The sequence below is a fragment of the Cercospora kikuchii genome, assembly GCF_019650295.1.
Source record: "Cercospora kikuchii DNA, contig_00005, whole genome shotgun sequence".
Classification (NCBI taxonomy): Eukaryota; Fungi; Ascomycota; class Dothideomycetes; order Mycosphaerellales; family Mycosphaerellaceae; genus Cercospora; species Cercospora kikuchii.
The window spans coordinates 1,369,405-1,386,989 of NW_025408586.1; the positions used below are offsets into that span (position 1 = coordinate 1,369,405).

Below are 17,585 nucleotides of genomic sequence, written 5' to 3' on the forward strand. Positions count from 1 at the left end.
TCCTTGGGCCCTTCTTCAACTTATGACCAGTTCTCTCCGCAGCATTGCACTTCGGGTTGTTCGGGGCGATGATGGCACAGAAAGTTGGCGAGCTGGCGTCAAGGAAAGTTTCGCCGAAGCCGGCGACAATGTCGCGCCACGCGCTTGCAGTTCGCACATCGAACAACAACAACTCGTTCATCATCAGCTCGTGTAGAGGGTCACGGATTCGATCGTCATTTCTTGCATAACGCAGCTGAGCAGCAATGCGTCTCGCGATGCAGCCGTATCATCGGTACCCCATCTACATGAGGACTTGTCACTGTTACTCCGGGCTAAGCGATGTCTGTGCCAACGTGACAGTCTTCCATTTGACGTACGCGAGCTGAGTGGCTGTGAAGTGGGGGCAGGAAGGTGCTGCATAACTGTATCTTCAGCCTTGACCTTCTGATGAGCTCCGAATTTGTCACTCAGATGACAATACTCACTGCCTTCATAGGCCCTCCCTGTAGCTGAGACATTCACACCCAGTCTGCAGGTGAAGGAACATGATCGATACATATAGGCGGCATGCTAAGACGACATTCACAGTTCGTATCTGCGGACAGGATAGCTTATAAGCATTCATGCATGGCATGAACCGACACCATTTGACATCGACGCTCGCAGGGTACACAGGAGACACATGCAGGTCATCACAAGATGCGGCTGTTGAACAGCAGTTACAACTTCTGCGATTATGACGACTCTCCGCCGCCATACGCCATCCTTTCACACACTTGGAGCGAGAAGAACGAGGAAGAGCTGACATATCAAGATCTGAAAGATGGCATAACGACCACAACGAAATCTTTGACCAAATTGAATCTCTGTAGAGACTGGGCGAACGAAGCAGGCTTCGAGTACTTCTGGATCGATACCTGCTGCATCGACAAACGAAATGATGCTGAGATCAATTATGCCATCAGATCAATGTGGCGGTGGTATCTCGAGGCGGGTGTTTGCTTCGTGTACTTGTCAGATTTATCGAAGAAGAGGACACGTGATACAGACTGGCGGGACGCGCTCAAAGACTGCAGATGGTTCACGAGAGGGTGGACACTGCAGGAGCTCATAGCGTCGAGAAGAATCGAGTTCTATGCAAGAGACGGCCACATTGGTAGCAGAAAAGACTTACTGCCAGCGCTCAAGAGCATTACTGGCATCAATCTCGGTCAACCCGCGCCTAGCCATGCCACAAGGCTGAGCTGGGTCACCAAGCGAGCCACGAAGAGGCCTGAGGACAAGGCATACTGTATGCTTGGCATATGCGATGTGTCGCTCGACCCTCGATACGGTGAGGGAGGTGACTCAGCTTGGCGACGGCTACAAGATGCCATTACGCATCGTTATGGGACGATTGCTCTGGAAGCGCAGTCCACAGTCACAAACGATGACCACTCGGCAACGGTGCTTGAGGCTCTAAAGTTCGATGCCCTCGAGACAAGGCGGAACACTATTAGCAAGGCCACGGCGAGGACCTGCAAATGGATCCTCAGCCATCCCGCCTGCGCCAAATGGTTGAACCTGCAGCGCAAGTTTTTCTGGATCAAGGGAAAACCAGGAGCTGGCAAATCAGTGCTAATAAAGTACCTGGATCAGCACGTTACCCGGAATTTGAGGAAATCAAACGCTATTGGAATTCACTTCTACTTCAATGCTCGCGGTGAGCAGCTTGAGAAGTCTTTCGTGGGGCTGTATCGTTCGCTATTGGTGCAACTTATGGACCTGGTGCCAGAGCTCATGCACGAGTTGAATGCACTCGATATACAATTCGATCTGTCACAGCTACAGAGCGTTCTCACATCTGTCATCCTTGCGATTGACAAACAGATCTGGCTCTTCGTTGACGCACTGGACGAATGTCGCGAAGGCGACATCCGAGATTTGATCGATTTCCTCGATGGGCTGCAAGACGCAAAACTCTACGTTTGTCTTGCTAGCCGTCACTACCCTTTTGTCAAAGTGCCGACAGACCTACAGCTAAGCCTTGAAGAAGTGGATCAGCACAAGCAGGATCTGAGCACTTATGTCGAGAAGCTTGACCTGGAAGGTGAAGAGTTAGCACAGATGCAGCGCCAGATAGTTGCCAAGGCGAATGGCATCTTCCTCTGGGTAGTTCTGGTCGTCAAAATTCTCCAGAAGGATGTCGAACGAGGCAGGTTTCACGCCATGCATTCACGACTGCAAGAGATACCCGTGGGCTTACCAGATCTGTTCAAAACCATCATTCTTCGGGATGATGAACATAAGGAAGAGTTTCTGCTCTGCCTCCGATGGATTCTGTACGCTCGGCGGCCTTTGACTCTCAAGGAGTGGTATTTCGCGATGATGTCCGGTGTAGATGATGGCTGCCTCGAGTGGCACGAAGGCGTCACAGACAATCGGATGGAGACGTTCCTGCTGAGCGCATCTAAGGGTTTGGCAGAGCTGAGTAAAGGCAAGACGACCACAGCACAATTCATTCACGAATCCGTGCGCGATTTCCTCATAAGACAAGGTGGTTTCGAGGAGATCTGCGGTAGCCATGAGTCCTCCGAAAGCATCGCACACGAGCAACTAAAGCAGCACTGTTTGCAAGGACTAGCGTTTAGCCTGCCAAGACAACTTGAGCAAAAAAGGATGTCAAAGCACCTGCTTACCGAAGAAGAGCGCAGCTCACTTACGGCCCGATATCCATTTGCGGAGTATGCCACGACGTATGTTCTGCACCATGCGGACCAAGCCGCAATCACCTTTCCTCAAGCTTACTTCCTAGCCTATGTCCTCACATTGGGGGACTGGGTCAACCGTGTCAACGCTTTCCAAAAGAGCAAGCCGGTCGTCTATAGCGCAACTCCCAGCTTAAGCTATCTCTGCGCTGAGAGGAACCTCGCATGGCTTGTGCCTCGACCGACCGAAGCCATGTCGCCGGATAAGCAACAAAGGTACGTGACGCCATTGATCGCCGCAGCAATCCACTCGAGCTGGCAGGTGTTGAAAGTATTCTTGAACGACATGAACGTTCCAAATATCGAGGAGACTATTCTGGAATTGAAGTCCAAAGCCAGGTTTGTAACATTGCCAAAAGCGCTACTGGAAATCCCCTGGCTGTGGGCGGTCGAGAATGATTTGGTGCATTTGACACATCACACGCTAATGTTTGTCCTCGAGCGACATCCCGCGGCGAAGAAGAGGACGTACGTCAATGCTGTGGCGACTGCGTCACGAGGAGGCCACGAGAAGGTAATGCAGATGTTGCTAAATCTGCGAGCAGACGTTGACGGAAATATGTATGGTAATGCGCTTCACCGGGCATTAAAGGAAGGTCACGGAGATGTATTGCAGATGCTGCTAGATGCAGAAGGAGAACTTGACACCTGGGGGGGATATGAAACTGGCACTGCGCTTCACTCGGCATCAAAATATGGTCGCGCGAAGGTGGTGCAGATGCTACTCGATGCCGGAGCAAATGTCAACGCTCAAGGGCCACGTGGTGGCACTGCGCTGCAGTGGGCCTCGGAAAATGGCCACGAGGAGGTAGTTGAGTTGCTGCTCAGCGCGGGAGCGGACATTGACGCTCCGGGAGGTGAGTACGTCAATGCACTGGCGGCGGCATCAAATAATGGCCACGAAAAGCTGGCTCAAATGCTCTTAGCACAAAGGGAGAAGATGGAATTCCAACGTGGACAGAAAGAGACCAAGCTCCGGATCGATTATCTTATCAGTCATGCCGATAGGAAAGAGGTCTGGCAAAGTTCAAATGTATGCGAACACAAATCTCCGAAGTAGCTAGACTGTGCGATAATGAATCGGTTATAACCTTGGCTATATTGATCGAGTCCGGAGAACAGGGAAAGCTAGCTTGTGCCAAGAACACGGATCTTACGAACGCAGTCAGAAGGAACGGATATGCTGTTGGGCGGGTGTCCCAGTCTCCTCTCCAGACCGGCGCTTCGGCGTTTGATCGCCTAGTCTTTGTCGCCGGGCTATGTTGCGATGAGTTTTACCATACCGTAATTCGATGTTCTGTGGTGGTCGCGACACCAATGGCAAGAAGCAGCGAATGGTACAGTCCATCACATGCATTCGGCAATGGAAAGCAGAGCCTCTGACACTACATATGCTTCCACTCTCAAGGATCCAAACTGACCGACTTTGAACACAATGAGCTGTCTGACTGGCAATGGTCCCTGCAGAACTGCAGAGTGAATGCCCTGCTCGGTCCCCAGTATTCGCCTATGCATATGACGGAGTGTAAAGTAGTATTCGCGAAATATGAAGTATAGTGCGAATGGCTCTGTTCTTGTCACGCAACAGAGAGGATTTTCAGACAGAATCAGCGGTTGTTTCCGGCGAGGCCGAGAAATGAGATTGGCCAAGGCGGCGCTGTTCGAGCAAGGTTGTCGAACCCCTCCACCGCTCTACAGTATCTCCCACATGAAAGCGGGTTGTGTACAACTAGGTGATCACCAAAGAAACTGTCGCAACACTTGAAGACACAGGTTCGCTGTCGCTCTTCCATTCAACCGGCACCTTTCTTGTACTTCGAAGCCGATATTTGTGACGAGCGTCCGGAAGCAGAATTATCATGACCAGAACGTCAGTCACAAGATCATAACCAAAAGATGAGCACATCAACAGAAGAGAATCAGCTGAATGAGCAAAACGACTTCATCACATCGAGCCTCGGCTATCACATTCACCCGACGATAGTCAAAGCACTGACTGAAGATGCAAAACTGCTACCAGAGAACATCCGGATTGCAGACATCTCGCGAGGCGATCAATTCAATGGAAGCGTGTCGCCTGATACACTCGCGCAAGCCAAAAGAGTGAAACTGCCATTTGGAGGATACAGCAGTACCGTAAAAGACCTGCAAGGCCAATTCGATGTCGTCGCAGTTCGCCTCCTTCACACAAATCTGAAATCCGACAGATTCAATGAAGCGCTCGACGAACTCGTAGCACTTCTCAAACCAGGCGGCTGGCTCCAATGGATCGACTGGGACCCAATGACGGCTCGAATAGCCACTGTCAAAGCTGGAGCGCCAGATACTGTCCTTCGAGACGTCTTGAACCGCTTCACAGATGCTCTACGGGCCCAGAAAGCAGGCTCGACGTATAAGATCTCGACAGCAATGAGTTTAGAACTGGAAGACGAGGAGTCGGATATGTATACGGTGACTCCGGAGGTGCGATTCACGGAGAATGTGGTTGCTGGAGCGCTATTGTATCTTGAACGCAGTGGGCATTGTACGGCAGAGGAGGCGAGCGAATTGAGGGCGAAGGTCAAGGAGGAGATTGAGAGCGCAGGATCTCTGCTGTTCTACGATCTTTGGTGCCATGTTGCCAGGAAGCCGGCGAATGGCGCTGGGGATCTGGAAGCGTGATGTCTTCAATAGCGGTGTGCTGCGTGGGCCCTGCAGGTGCTAGAGCTGAGGCGCGCCTTCTCCATCTCACTGATCAGGTAGACGGCGCGAAGGTTGCAGCTGCCACGCGGGTTCCGCGGTCCCCAGCTTGAGGACACTGTGGGTTTATGGAAGTATCCTCCTCCTGCATGCGTTTAGGACTTCTCTCGCCTCTGCCAAGGCCGACGAGCCTAAGCTTTGCGCCGAGACCGATCAAGCAACAAGCGCATTTGAAGACACCAAGATCCTAGCAATATGTTCCTTAGCGGTATAGAACTTCTCAGCTCGTATAGGCGTTCACTCTGTCCCACGCGCCACGTAGATCTGACCTCACAAAGAGCGCGCTACAGTGAGAGCGGAAATAGTGGCTGACGGGAAGGTTGCAGCGGGGAAGGCACAATGAGCGGCAATTACCCAATGGATCTGCTCGTCTCGGGCGCGACCGGGCGCCTGTCATCAAATCGAAGTCAGCACTCTTCCCCATTACGCGTCGAATAATAACACCTCGATGGTCTACTTTGGTCCGCGGTGAGGCAGTATCGCATCCCTACGAATCACACCTCGGACGCCTCGCTGTCGCCAACTTTCTTCGCAGTCGAACACCTTGCGACTCCTTTGTCTTCCAATTCTCTTTGTCTGCGGCAAAGACTCCGAAGCATGAATTGCCCATCGAGAACCGAGCCGGACATGCCCCCGGACTGGAATCAGAATCCAAATCCGCTCGCTGAGATCACGAGAAGCGAGCTGGGCAAGGTGGCGAGCGCCAGAGTCCAGCACGACCACAAGCTGAAGAACCAAAATGGAGCAGATTCCGAGTTCGCGGAGATGCAAGGCAATCGCAACAACCAGCCGCCGGAGAAGGGCATGTCGGTTAGCGGCGATGGAACTTCACCCATCGCCACCCCAGGGTTTGGAGGTCGCATGCTCGAGGACACACTCGGCGCAACACCACCAAACCCACGCAAGCTGCCACCCTGGCAGCAACCTCTAGATCGCTTCCGAAAAGTGATCTGGAAATATGTCCGCTTCATTGGACCTGGTTTCATGATTGCAGTGGCGTACATCGATCCTGGCAACTATGCGACAGATGCGGCAGCAGGCGCCACGTATCAGTTCAAGCTCTTATTCATGGTACTGCTTTCGAACATTTTCGCCATCTTTCTGCAGTCGCTATGCATTAAGATGAGCACGGTCACGGGAAGGGATCTGGCGCAGATGAACAAGGATCACTGTCCTCCATGGCTGAACTATGTTTTGTTCTTCTTCGGCGAAGCAGCAGTCATAGCGACGGACATTGCAGAGGTCATTGGTTTCGCGATCGCTCTGAACCTCTTGGCTCCAAAACTACCTGTCGTTGCAGGATGTGCGATCTCAATTGTGGATGTCATGTTTATATTGCTGTTCTACCGGCCAGAAGGCTCGATGAAGGCACTTCGACTCTTCGAAGGTTTCGTGATGCTGTTGGTCCTGGGCGTGGTAGTGTGTTTCTGTTACCAGCTATCATTGATCCAGGGAACAACGCCCGGGGAGGTCTTCAAAGGGTACCTGCCATCGAGCGCACTCGTAGAAAGCAAAGGGTGAGTGGTTTCCCCATTTTTGAGAGATATCCTCTTACTAAGTCACGTCAGTCTGTACCAATCTTGTGGTATCCTCGGCGCAACAGTCATGCCTCACTCCTTGTATCTAGGCTCCGGACTCGTCAAGCCACGCCTCAGACACTTTGATCAGAAACACAAAACCTACAACCTCGACAGCGAGCTTGATGATGACACGGCTAGCATCGACCGCAAATACCGTCCGTCCATGGCCGCCATCAAAGCTTGCATGAAGTACAGCATCATCGAACTCGCCGTTTCACTCTTCACGTTTGCCCTGTTCATCAACAGCGCCATTCTCATCGTCTGCGGCGCGTCACTCTACAAAGTCTCCGGCGCAGACGATGCTGACCTCTTCGGCATCTACAACCTCCTCCGCGAACAAATCGCCCACGCTGCAGCCACCGTCTTCGCAGTTGCATTACTGCTATCTGGCTGCTCTGCCGGCATCGTCTGCACGCTTGCGGGCCAAATGATTGCCGAAGGGCAAATCAATTGGAAGCTCAAGCCATGGGTCACCAGACTTTTAACACGTTCGATTTCGATCGTCCCTGCGATCCTGGTTGCAGGGACACTGGGAAAACAGGGCTTGTCTGATGCGTTGGTGGGAAGCCAGGTCGCGCTGAGCGTCATTCTACCATTTGTGAGTGCACCGGTGATTTACTACACAAGTAGAAACAAGTATATGCACGTCGTTACCACCACCACGACGACACCGAGTGCAGAGGGAGATCGATCTGAGACCGAGACGCCAGAGACCAGAAGGGAAGTGGTCAATATGCGGAACCACTGGCTCGTGGCTGTCATTGCTGGCGCGATTTGGCTAATCATTGTTATCATGAACGTGGCAAATATCGTCTTGACCGGACTGGGAGTGAACTAGTCCACAAGACGACGCACGGATGAGACGAGACGAGGACAACTCCTGTCAATGATGACAAAGATCGATCAAAATACCACGATTTGGGCCATTTTATTGTAGAAATGATGGCGAGACTCGTCTGCCAAGCATTCGCAGCCAAGCTTGTTCATTCTTTCAATCATATGGTACATATTCAGTGGAGCGCATCAATGCATGATTAATACAAGTCTGCTTCCAAAACAGGGCTTCCATGAACCAGATAGAAGGACTCCATGTGTGAATTCCCGAGCATCAGGATGTCCAAGCCAATGTCCCCAAAACTCCATCCGCCGAAAACCAGTACCAATGATCAACGAGTGGCTCCATGCACGTATGCAAAACAGGCTTCCCAGCCAGAACACCATATGCTAACCCAGTACGTAGTGAACGCTCATCAATCCAACTCAGTCCGTACACAACACATTCTTGTCCATCCAAGTCCGAACAACTTCGTAAATGCTATGCAACTCTTCCGTGTTCAGACTTGCAATCTGCCCATTCGATAACCAACCTCCCTCAAACTCCTTCTCAGCAACTTCAATGCCGCCTCAAATTGATAATCTCCCTTCTTGCCGCAGAAATCTACGCATTGCTCTAGTCTCCTAACCAGATGAGCGACAGTAATGACTTTCTTCCGTGCCCGGTGAATCATCATTCGCATATCGTGCCGTGCGGCGGAGGTCTTGCAATCCCAGTCCCAGCTGAAGAATTCAGACTCGCAGAACGTGACCATTCGTGTGGTCTTGGTGACTTCGGATTCGATGATGGAGAAGGTCTTCGGCAAGTGAGTGACGAGGTGGGAGCGGGCGAGAGAATCGGTCTGCTGTGAGGAGTCTGTCGGACCCAGGACGACAATCGGCTCGGGTTCGTAGCGGTCGGAGCATTTGGCTGGGGAGTACAGCTCAATGTGGAAGTCGGGAAGGGATGATGCGTCGCTGCTGGACCACGAGGACTTGTGGAGGTAGACATCTTCGTAGCCCAGGGGAAAGAGCACGCGGTATCGACGTTTGGTGAGAGGGGAGGAATTGTGAGGTGTGGTAGCGTTGGTCATAAGTGGACCACTGGTGAGGAGCTTCCAGGCGGAGGGGTCGGCCGTGGACTTTACGAGCCATTTGGCTTGAGGTGGACGCTCGCCTGCAATGTCCTTATCTTGGGAAGGCGTCGTTGATTCGAGAGAGCCCATGGGTTCCATTTGGTCTCCGTAAAAGTGTTCGTCGTGGAGTGTGATCTCGGACTGCAGATTGTCGATGGTAATGGCGTCATTGTAGCTGGGAGGAGCTTCGTCTTCATGTGATCGCCTCATGGTGTTGGTCTCGGAAGACGTCCTGAGGTAGACAATGTCTTCTGTAGTGATGTGCATCCGTGCTGCTGGGGGTCAGTGTTTGTGGAGAAAGAGTCGTCTCGTCGCTTCCGGCGAGCGGTGGGCGAGGACAACAAAGGAAAGAAGAGGGAATAGAAGGTTGGCAGGAAATGATGGCATGTCCGATTGCGTGTGATTATAGGGCGGCAGACATGGGTGAGGGGTGTGGCCTGGACAGAGTTTCATGAACTCTGAGCTTCTCTCCCACTGCCGGGCTTTCAGCGCCAATTCTTGGGGAGAACTGCTGTGGTTCCTGGAGACCGGATGCAACGGGTGAATTGACTGGCCGCGGGCAGGGTGGAAAGTGACACACCCGGCTGAGGTGGAGCGGAGGGAAATGGGCATTCTAGAAGGAAGATGGCAGGCGCAGAGGGCGTACGATGGGCGCAGACGCCAGCTGCTGCACGATGTCAGAAGGATCGGCATCACTTCGTGCAGAGTCGATGCGGCCAGTGGATGACAGATGTGCGACAGGAGACGGGGAAGTCAATCAGGCAAGACATGGCTCGCGTGGCCCAGCATTCCTGGCCGTCGGTCTCCGAATGCGAGCAAGCCATGTCTGCAGACGCTCCCAGGTGTTCTGGTCGCGTCACATGATGGTAGTGAGGCGGAAGACAATATGAAGCTGTATGCTCAGCCGTGAAGAGGATACAGATGGAGTGAAGATGGAGGAGGAGGCGTTCGCGCGTGGAGTGCGCGTTTTCGTCTATAGTTAGCTGCAGGCTGCAGTCGGACCGACGAGAATCTTGGAACGGCAGGATCGCTCGTCGGAACCCCGAAAGAAACTCGTGAGAGCTTCTCAACCAACCCCATTGAGCTCCGCCGTTGCTGCGTCTGCGACAAAACACCACCCTCCCAGCCCATTCTCCTCTCCGTCACTCTCTCTCGCCGGGCACAGCACTCAGCCATGCTCTCTCGATTTGCGCCTCGCGCGGTGTCTGCGCCAGTGCGATCACTGCGCCGGACGCCCGCCCTCCGAACTGTCACCACCGACGCCGCTAGCAGTCACGCGGAAAAGAGCGACGTCCCAGCTGTATGTTTGGAAGCAGTCTTTGAAGGGGAAAAAGGAAGCTCACTGTAGCTATAGGAAGATGACAAGCCCTTCCAAGTCCGCCTCTCGGATGAGGCTTTCGAGACCTACGAGATGGACCCACCTTCATACACCCTCGATACCACCAAGAACGAGCTGAAGCAGATGTACTACGACATGGTCGCCGTGCGGTAGGTCAACGGGAAGGGCATTGCGGTACAATGGACAACTAACACTGGGATAGCCGCATGGAAATGGCCGCCGACCGATTGTACAAGGAGAAGAAGATTCGCGGCTTCTGTCATTTGTCCACTGGACAAGAAGCTGTCGCTGTTGGAATGGAGCACGGAATCACAAAAGAGGACCACATCATCACAGCCTACCGATGCCATGGTTTCGCCATGATGCGCGGAGGTACAGTCCGATCAATTATCGGTGAACTTTTGGGCCGAAGAGAAGGTATCGCACACGGCAAGGGTGGTTCTATGCACATGTTCTCTACCGGCTTCTACGGTGGAAACGGTATCGTCGGAGCTCAAGTTCCTGTCGGCGCGGGTATTGCCTTTGCCAACAAGTACGAGGACAAGAAGAACGTGACCCTCGCCCTCTACGGTGACGGTGCCAGCAACCAGGGTCAGATCTTCGAGGCGTTCAACATGGCCAAGCTGTGGGACCTCCCTGTCATCTTCGGCTGTGAGAACAACAAGTACGGTATGGGTACTGCTGCACACCGTGCGGCCGCTCTCACCGACTACTACAAGCGTGGACAGTTCATCCCTGGTCTGAAGATCAACGGAATGGATGTCCTTGCCGTCAAGGCCGCTGTTCAGCACGGAAAGAAGTGGTGCGCCGAGGGCAACGGTCCTCTCGTCCACGAGTATGTCACCTACCGATACGGTGGTCACTCCATGTCCGACCCTGGTACCACCTACAGAACCCGAGAGGAAATCCAGCGCATGCGATCGACCAACGACCCTATTGCAGGCCTCAAGCAGAAGCTCATCGAGTGGGAAGTTGTCACGGAAGCTCAACTCAAGGAGATCGACAAGGAGGCCCGCAGCCACGTGGACGAGGAAGTGGCCGCTGCCGAAGCCATGCCAGTTCCAGAAAACACCCCACAGGTGCTGTTCGAGGATATCTACGTGCGCGGATCCGAGCCACCATTCCTTCGCGGCCGCATTCCAGAGGAGAACTTCTACTACCCAGAGCGGGAATTGCAGATCCCAAAGTCGCCAGCCCAGACTCTCGCACCAGGCGGCAGCAGCTTGTAGAGACATGCGTTTAGAGTTTTGAGATTGGGAATAGCATGGAATGGGACGAATGGTGTTATCCGGGACTGCGAGGCGCCGGGTCTATGTGTGATATGATACTGGAACTTTGAGGCAGCACTGTATATTGAGAGAGAGCGTCGAGCGTCGAGACTACCACTATGATCTCTTTACGGCACAGCTACAACTACCGTTGTCCAAAGCCATTTCTTATCATCTTGAATCCGGCTTGAGCACAAGCTTTCGGTGGTCGGTGTCAAAGTCGGCTAAGTCGTGCCGAGACGCGAGCTTGTTCTGCTGACTGAGAGGACGAAATCAAGCCCCGCGACGTCATGGTTCACGATCGACCTCTGCCATGTCCTCTTCCATCATTGTTGACCGTTGCGGATGTCGACGGGACGGTGACGAAAGATTTCAGCGATGCCGAACATCGCACAATGGTGACCACCTGCCTCCGACGATAAGTACTTTCTTGCCTCTGCTCTACAACTTCCCAGTTGATTTGCCGATTTGGTGTTTTCTTGCTGTTCCTCCCAACTCTCCTCTCTCATCATTGGGTATTTGAGACGTCGCTTGGGACGAATTTGTGGCACAGTCCAGCTTTGGGGAGTGCGACCGGACAAACGACTTTAGCAAAGAGCTTCAAGCAACAATGGCGACCAAAGCTCTAGGCGGGCAAGGCGGCGCCACGCAAACGCCTAAGCAGAAGATCGAGCTCTTCAGTCCCCAATACTTCGCGGCATGCACTCTGGGCGGCATCATCGGTAGGCTCTCTTGCTGCTATCTGGACACTCTATGAACTCAGCAACTGACAACGTTACCAGCTTGTGGTCCTACTCACACCTCAGTCACGCCTCTCGATCTCGTCAAATGTCGCCGCCAAGTCGACGCCAAACTTTACACCTCCAACCTCCAAGCCTGGTCCAAAATTTTCCGCAATGAAGGAATGCGCGGGATCTTCACCGGCTGGAGTCCCACTTTCATCGGCTACAGCTTCCAAGGCGCGGGCAAGTACGGCGCTTACGAGGTCTTCAAATACTATTACGGCGAGAAATTGTTCCCCAATGCTCCAAAGACGATCGTATATCTCGGAGCTTCCGCGACGGCCGAGGCGATTGCTGATGTCTTCCTTTGTCCCTTCGAGGCGATCAAGGTGAGGATGCAGACCACAATTCCACCTTATGCGACAACCTTGCGAGAGGGCTGGGGAAAGGTCGTGAAAGAGGAAGGATTTGGTGGGCTGTACAAGGGACTTGCCCCATTGTGGGCGAGACAGATTCCCTACACAATGGTCAAGTTCGCGACGTTCGAGAGTGCTGTGGCACAAATCTACAAGACGTTGGGGAAGAAGAAGGAAGAATACAACACATTGCAACAAACTGGAGTGAGTTTCTTGGGAGGATACATTGCCGGAATTGGATGTGCGGTCATCTCGCATCCGGCGGATGTGATGGTCAGTAAGTTGAATGCCAACAAGGAAAAGGGTGAAGGTGCGGGGCAGGCTATTGGAAGAATTTATAAGGAGATTGGGTTCAAGGGGTTATGGAATGGCTTACCGGTGAGAATTGCGATGATTGGTACATTGACGGCGTTCCAGTAAGTTCTGTTCTAGCCAACTCTTCACTCCGTGGAAGTTTACTAACCAATAATGCTTTACAGGTGGTTGATCTATGATTCGTTCAAGGTGTACCTGGGATTGCCCACAACGGGTGGACATTAAGAGACTGGTCGAGAAGGTAAAAGTACGATGGACTGCGGATTTTTCAGCATGGCGTTCTCGGAGCTTTGAGAACTGGCGTGACTGCACTCATGATAGAGGATACAGAATAGTACACCTAGTATGCGAAGATCAGTACCAAACAGCCACCTCGTCGAGGCGAATCTAGGCCATCTCATTAAGCCTCGAAGCTTTTTGGCACGGTCACCAAGCTTTCAAACTGCTGAGCATCCCACTGCTAAGGCCACAGAGACTACGCACGTAACAGCTCGCAAGAAGACCCAAGAACGGTACTCGGACAACAAGTTTGAGAGCACAGACGCAGCCCTATGTTGAGCTTTGGCGTTTTGCGGAGAAGACTCCATGGGTGCCCTTGTCGAAACATCGAACTTCACAGCGGGGACATTTGACAGAAACCTAAAATCAAGCACCCCAACTTGCTCGCCAGTCCAGGCCGAGTCTCTAAATGGAGACCTCCAGCGACATCAGGTTGTGTAAAGATTTACAAAATGAGCCAAAGCTGCATACGTTCTCGAGCTGTTGGCAGATGGTCAACCGAAGCTCAAACTATACGAGCACAGCATGGAAGAATGCGATGCGAGCTGATGAGAGCCAACAGACACGGGCTTCAGACATGGTATATCGCCAGGCTCTACCCAAGATAACGCCATAACTCACAAGGGCACAGGAAAAATCGCTTCCTCCCCCAAAAGAGTGATTACACTCCACGACCCTCTCCTTTGCAGTCCCCTTTCTAGGCCCAGCACTATCTCGTTCCCAGCACAAGTTAACGATCCAAGACCTCACTGCCGATCTTTGTTGCCGCGACTGCAAGTAGCGAAGCACGACACGTCCGACAAGTGGAATCCAGTACAGCACGCGTTTATCGAATCTAGCGCACGTCCGTGGCCATCTCTGAGCGTCGTCATCGGTTACCGCCATGCTTCATGGCTGGGCGTCGCCCACTGCTGTCGTGGCGACATGCATCATCATGCCGTTTCTCGCTGGTGTGGCAGTCATACTAAGAATCTATGCGAGATTCTTTTGTACGAAGAATGCCGGGTGGGATGATTACAGTACGATGGTTTCAATGGTAAGAGAAAATATACTACCCATCAGTAAGGCTTTTGTTACTGCTGCGATCGACTGTGTGTATCGCGATGGAAGAGAAACAGGGTTCATCGATGCAATGAAGTGACAAAGCTGACGTGCAACCCATTGGGTGCTATAGCTCTTTTCGATAGCGACGACTGTTACGATTATTGCGCAAGTGGAAACTGGACTTGGGAAACATGTCAAGGAACTTAAGCCACATGAGGCATTCTTGCAGAAGAGAGCTGTAAGTCACACTTCACAGAGCACAGAACAGAGACATACGACTTGCTCGGCTGTTACTTACAAGATGCTAACCATATGCTGATGTTGGCAGTTCTTCGTCATGATTATCGTTTACAATATCTCTCTCTGCTTTACTAAGCTGGCCATTCTGATGCAGTATAAACGACTATTCCCACAAAAAGGCTTCAAGCTCGCGGTCCACATATCCATGGCGATTGTGATCGTATACGCGGTATGGAGATTTTTCGCGGCGATTTTCGTTTGCTCACCTGTGGCTGCCTGTGAGTCTTTCTCGATGTCAACCGATGAGAGTGGAAGGGAAAAGACTTGCGTTGCTAATCTGGTACATCCACAGTCTGGGATCGCTCGATCAAGCCGTTTCACTGCCAGAACAAATTCGCGAACTCGTAAGCATATCGCCGATCCAGCTTGCAACGCGTGGGAATGCTCACAGTTAGCTCTCCAGGATGGCGTCCTGCGCTCTCAACATGTCCACCGATATCCTCATCGCCGCACTCCCCCTCGCGATCCTCCACAAACTTCAACTTCCACCTCGACAGCGCTACGCCCTTATGTCCGTCTTTGCCCTCGCAGGGTTCGTCGTCATTATTTCGATCCTCCGCGTCCCTTCCATTGTCACTCTCTGGAAGACCACAGACATCACCTACGTGAACCCCATGGTCATGGTCTGGAGTGACATCGAAATCAACATCGGCTTAATTTGTGCCTGCCTCCCAACACTACGATGCCTCTTCCCAAAAATCTTCCGATCAATGACAAGTGGGAGAAGTACAGACGGAAGCAATAAACTCGGCACAGGCGGCTCAGGCGCAGCCGCAACATTCGAGTCCAGATCCGGCGGAGGAGACGGAAGCGTAACATTCAACAATGGAAGCCGAAAAGATCGACGAAGTCGTCGAGCAAGTGGGATGCACGCAAACGGTGGCATGGGATCTTTCGGAGGGAAATATTCTGCTCGGTCAGACGAGAAGAAACATGTCGTGTTGGAGAATGTGGAAGAGATTGAGATGGCAAGTACAAAGGGGATGTTGATTGGGGAAGATGGTGAGCAGGGAAGTGGCAGTCGGCCGTCGAGTCCGCAAAATCATGTTCAGCATCAACATCAGCAGCATCAACATCAGCATCAGCAACCGCGAAGGCAGAATCCGAATGAGATTTTGGTGCAGAGGGAGATTCAGCAGGTGGAGAGTTTTCGGCCTGTGGCAGGGAATGGGAGGGCGATGAGGAGTGCGAGGGATGTGGAGAGGATGGAGAGGGAGATGGTTTGATGAGAACTTTTAATGATTTATGTTTGAGATGTACTGGTACGTCTTGTGCTCACTGAACGAAAGATGAGGTTTTGGAATGTATACAATCTTCTTCTCCACTGTGAGCATTGACGTCTTTGCGTTGTTGGCAGTGTCAAGGTCGAACAGTCGCGATATTATGCAAGTCTCATTGGCGCTGGCAGACCCAACTACAGGCAGTCTTCGTATCTACGCAACAGCATGTGCGCCGCCAATTGCTGACGTTCGTCCCTTGGGACCCCGAGAGCATGCGGCTCAGTCAGCAGTATCCGACGACCCTCTCCAGAGCTCGTTCGCCGCAATTGAGACCTTTCGCCCATCAGACCTCAGTGTGTATCTGTTCCTTGTCTCCGAACATCTTCCTCAACTCCGCCAACTGCTTCTCCGCCCCCTCAAGCACACACGACTTCTTGTGAAAGTAGTTCGTGTACGGCTGGAAATGTTCCTCTTGCACTCGCATCTTCTCAATGTCTGCCTCCAGAATCCGTGTCACCGCAACAACAGCCGTCGGGTCTGTCAGCTCGACCACGAGAGGTTTGTACCTACACAGCCATTTAGTCAGACCTTGTCCACCCGGGTGCGGCCTTGTGGCAACTGCTCAGGCGAGCAATGGTGAAGACGTACTTTTTCCAGCGGTTGATCGGCACCGCCTTCTTAACTTCTTGCGCAGCTTGGATGGCGGGGTCGTGACTTGGAAGTGGGATGCCATCTTTGACGGCTGAGTAGAGAGGAGAGCTGTTAGTGCCGGCTTTTCAAGGACAAGTTCGCGATCGAGTTCGCACCTAAAGCGTGAGAACGATGATATTTCTTGCGCAGTCTGCGCATTTTGGCTGGGGGCTGACGAGCACGGCCTTCCGATTTCGCAGACATGCTAATGTGAAGGCTTGAGCTGCGGCGCGCAAGATGGGAGGTGTGGATGGCGCTGCTGCTTTGCTGTTGATGTTGGTGAGAAGCCGAGGAGGGGAAGGGCGCTGGAGGCACGAGTTGACTTTAGCAAGTTGGCGAGTCGCGGCTCGAAGTTTCCGGTGGACTCGAGTTGGGATCGAGGCACAGTCTGTAGGCTGCTGAACCATGCCATGTCTGGCGGACGAGAATATGATATGCACATGGTGGTCTCCGAGCCCCAGCCTTTGGCTGAAGAATCGATGACCTACCGTTTGAGCCTACAAGTCATCACGCACGCACGGGGGGAGGAGAGGAGGAGAATGCGAGAGATGTGCCAAAGGAAAGGGGAGGGGAGGGGAGGGGAGAGGAGGGAGGCGAGCTGGTGGAGGGCTTGGGTGTTGTCACTGTGAGTGCAATGGGGTCGAGTGGAGGCGTAGACCAGGCGTAGACCAGGCGTAGACCAGGCGTAGACAAAGCGTGTTGTGGTTTCGAATCTGCCGAGCTGTTAGCACTCCTACAGCTATATACCTTTTCCTCGACCGTTGTGGAAGCCCCAGATGTTCCTTTCAGGTCCTCGCAACCGGTAATTCCACCGCTCCGGAAGTTCGACCCGCTCTCAGTCCAGGCCCGTGTTGCTGGGGATCGGACCCAACGCGACAGGCCAACGCATTTTCCTGCCTCCCATGACGAGCGCGCCAAGGTTGAATTGAAGCCATACTTTGTACGCATCGACGATCTGAAGGTAACGTCAACCTGTGACGGCCGTCTCAGAGGGC

The 17,585-nt window shown here is 52.8% G+C and overlaps 8 protein-coding genes across 8 annotated transcripts; 6 read left to right on the plus strand and 2 right to left on the minus strand.

Annotated features, from left to right (window-relative positions):
- Positions 1-681: 681 nt before the first annotated feature.
- Positions 682-3,789, plus strand: CKM354_000831600 (uncharacterized protein; the record flags this gene model as incomplete). The annotated part of the gene is made up of 1 exon (XM_044803686.1): positions 682-3,789. One exon carries the CDS (start codon positions 682-684, stop codon positions 3,787-3,789), a length of 3,108 nt encoding a protein of 1,035 aa, XP_044659621.1.
- An 836-nt stretch (positions 3,790-4,625) lies between these two features.
- Positions 4,626-5,390, plus strand: CKM354_000831700 (uncharacterized protein; the record flags this gene model as incomplete). Its single annotated transcript, XM_044803687.1, has 1 exon — positions 4,626-5,390. One exon carries the CDS (start codon positions 4,626-4,628, stop codon positions 5,388-5,390), a length of 765 nt encoding a protein of 254 aa, XP_044659622.1.
- Positions 5,391-6,065: 675 nt separating this feature from the next.
- CKM354_000831800 (uncharacterized protein) lies at positions 6,066-7,886 on the plus strand (the record flags this gene model as incomplete). The annotated part of the gene is made up of 2 exons (XM_044803688.1): positions 6,066-6,985; positions 7,037-7,886. 2 exons carry the CDS (start codon positions 6,066-6,068, stop codon positions 7,884-7,886), a joined length of 1,770 nt encoding a protein of 589 aa, XP_044659623.1.
- Positions 7,887-8,382: 496 nt separating this feature from the next.
- Positions 8,383-9,264, minus strand: CKM354_000831900 (uncharacterized protein; the record flags this gene model as incomplete). Its single annotated transcript, XM_044803689.1, has 1 exon — positions 8,383-9,264. The coding sequence occupies one exon, from the start codon at positions 9,262-9,264 to the stop codon at positions 8,383-8,385; it is 882 nt and encodes a 293-aa protein (XP_044659624.1).
- Positions 9,265-10,171: 907 nt separating this feature from the next.
- On the plus strand, positions 10,172-11,565 carry CKM354_000832000 (pyruvate dehydrogenase (acetyl-transferring) subunit E1 alpha; the record flags this gene model as incomplete). The annotated part of the gene is made up of 3 exons (XM_044803690.1): positions 10,172-10,297; positions 10,352-10,485; positions 10,539-11,565. 3 exons carry the CDS (start codon positions 10,172-10,174, stop codon positions 11,563-11,565), a joined length of 1,287 nt encoding a protein of 428 aa, XP_044659625.1.
- Positions 11,566-12,214: 649 nt separating this feature from the next.
- Positions 12,215-13,282, plus strand: CKM354_000832100 (uncharacterized protein; the record flags this gene model as incomplete). Its single annotated transcript, XM_044803691.1, has 3 exons — positions 12,215-12,326; positions 12,387-13,158; positions 13,222-13,282. 3 exons carry the CDS (start codon positions 12,215-12,217, stop codon positions 13,280-13,282), a joined length of 945 nt encoding a protein of 314 aa, XP_044659626.1.
- Positions 13,283-14,219: 937 nt separating this feature from the next.
- Positions 14,220-15,906, plus strand: CKM354_000832200 (uncharacterized protein; the record flags this gene model as incomplete). Its single annotated transcript, XM_044803692.1, has 5 exons — positions 14,220-14,372; positions 14,511-14,618; positions 14,709-14,898; positions 14,973-15,024; positions 15,084-15,906. 5 exons carry the CDS (start codon positions 14,220-14,222, stop codon positions 15,904-15,906), a joined length of 1,326 nt encoding a protein of 441 aa, XP_044659627.1.
- Positions 15,907-16,243: 337 nt separating this feature from the next.
- Positions 16,244-16,749, minus strand: CKM354_000832300 (uncharacterized protein; the record flags this gene model as incomplete). The annotated part of the gene is made up of 3 exons (XM_044803693.1): positions 16,244-16,466; positions 16,549-16,642; positions 16,707-16,749. 3 exons carry the CDS (start codon positions 16,747-16,749, stop codon positions 16,244-16,246), a joined length of 360 nt encoding a protein of 119 aa, XP_044659628.1.
- Positions 16,750-17,585: the final 836 nt, after the last annotated feature.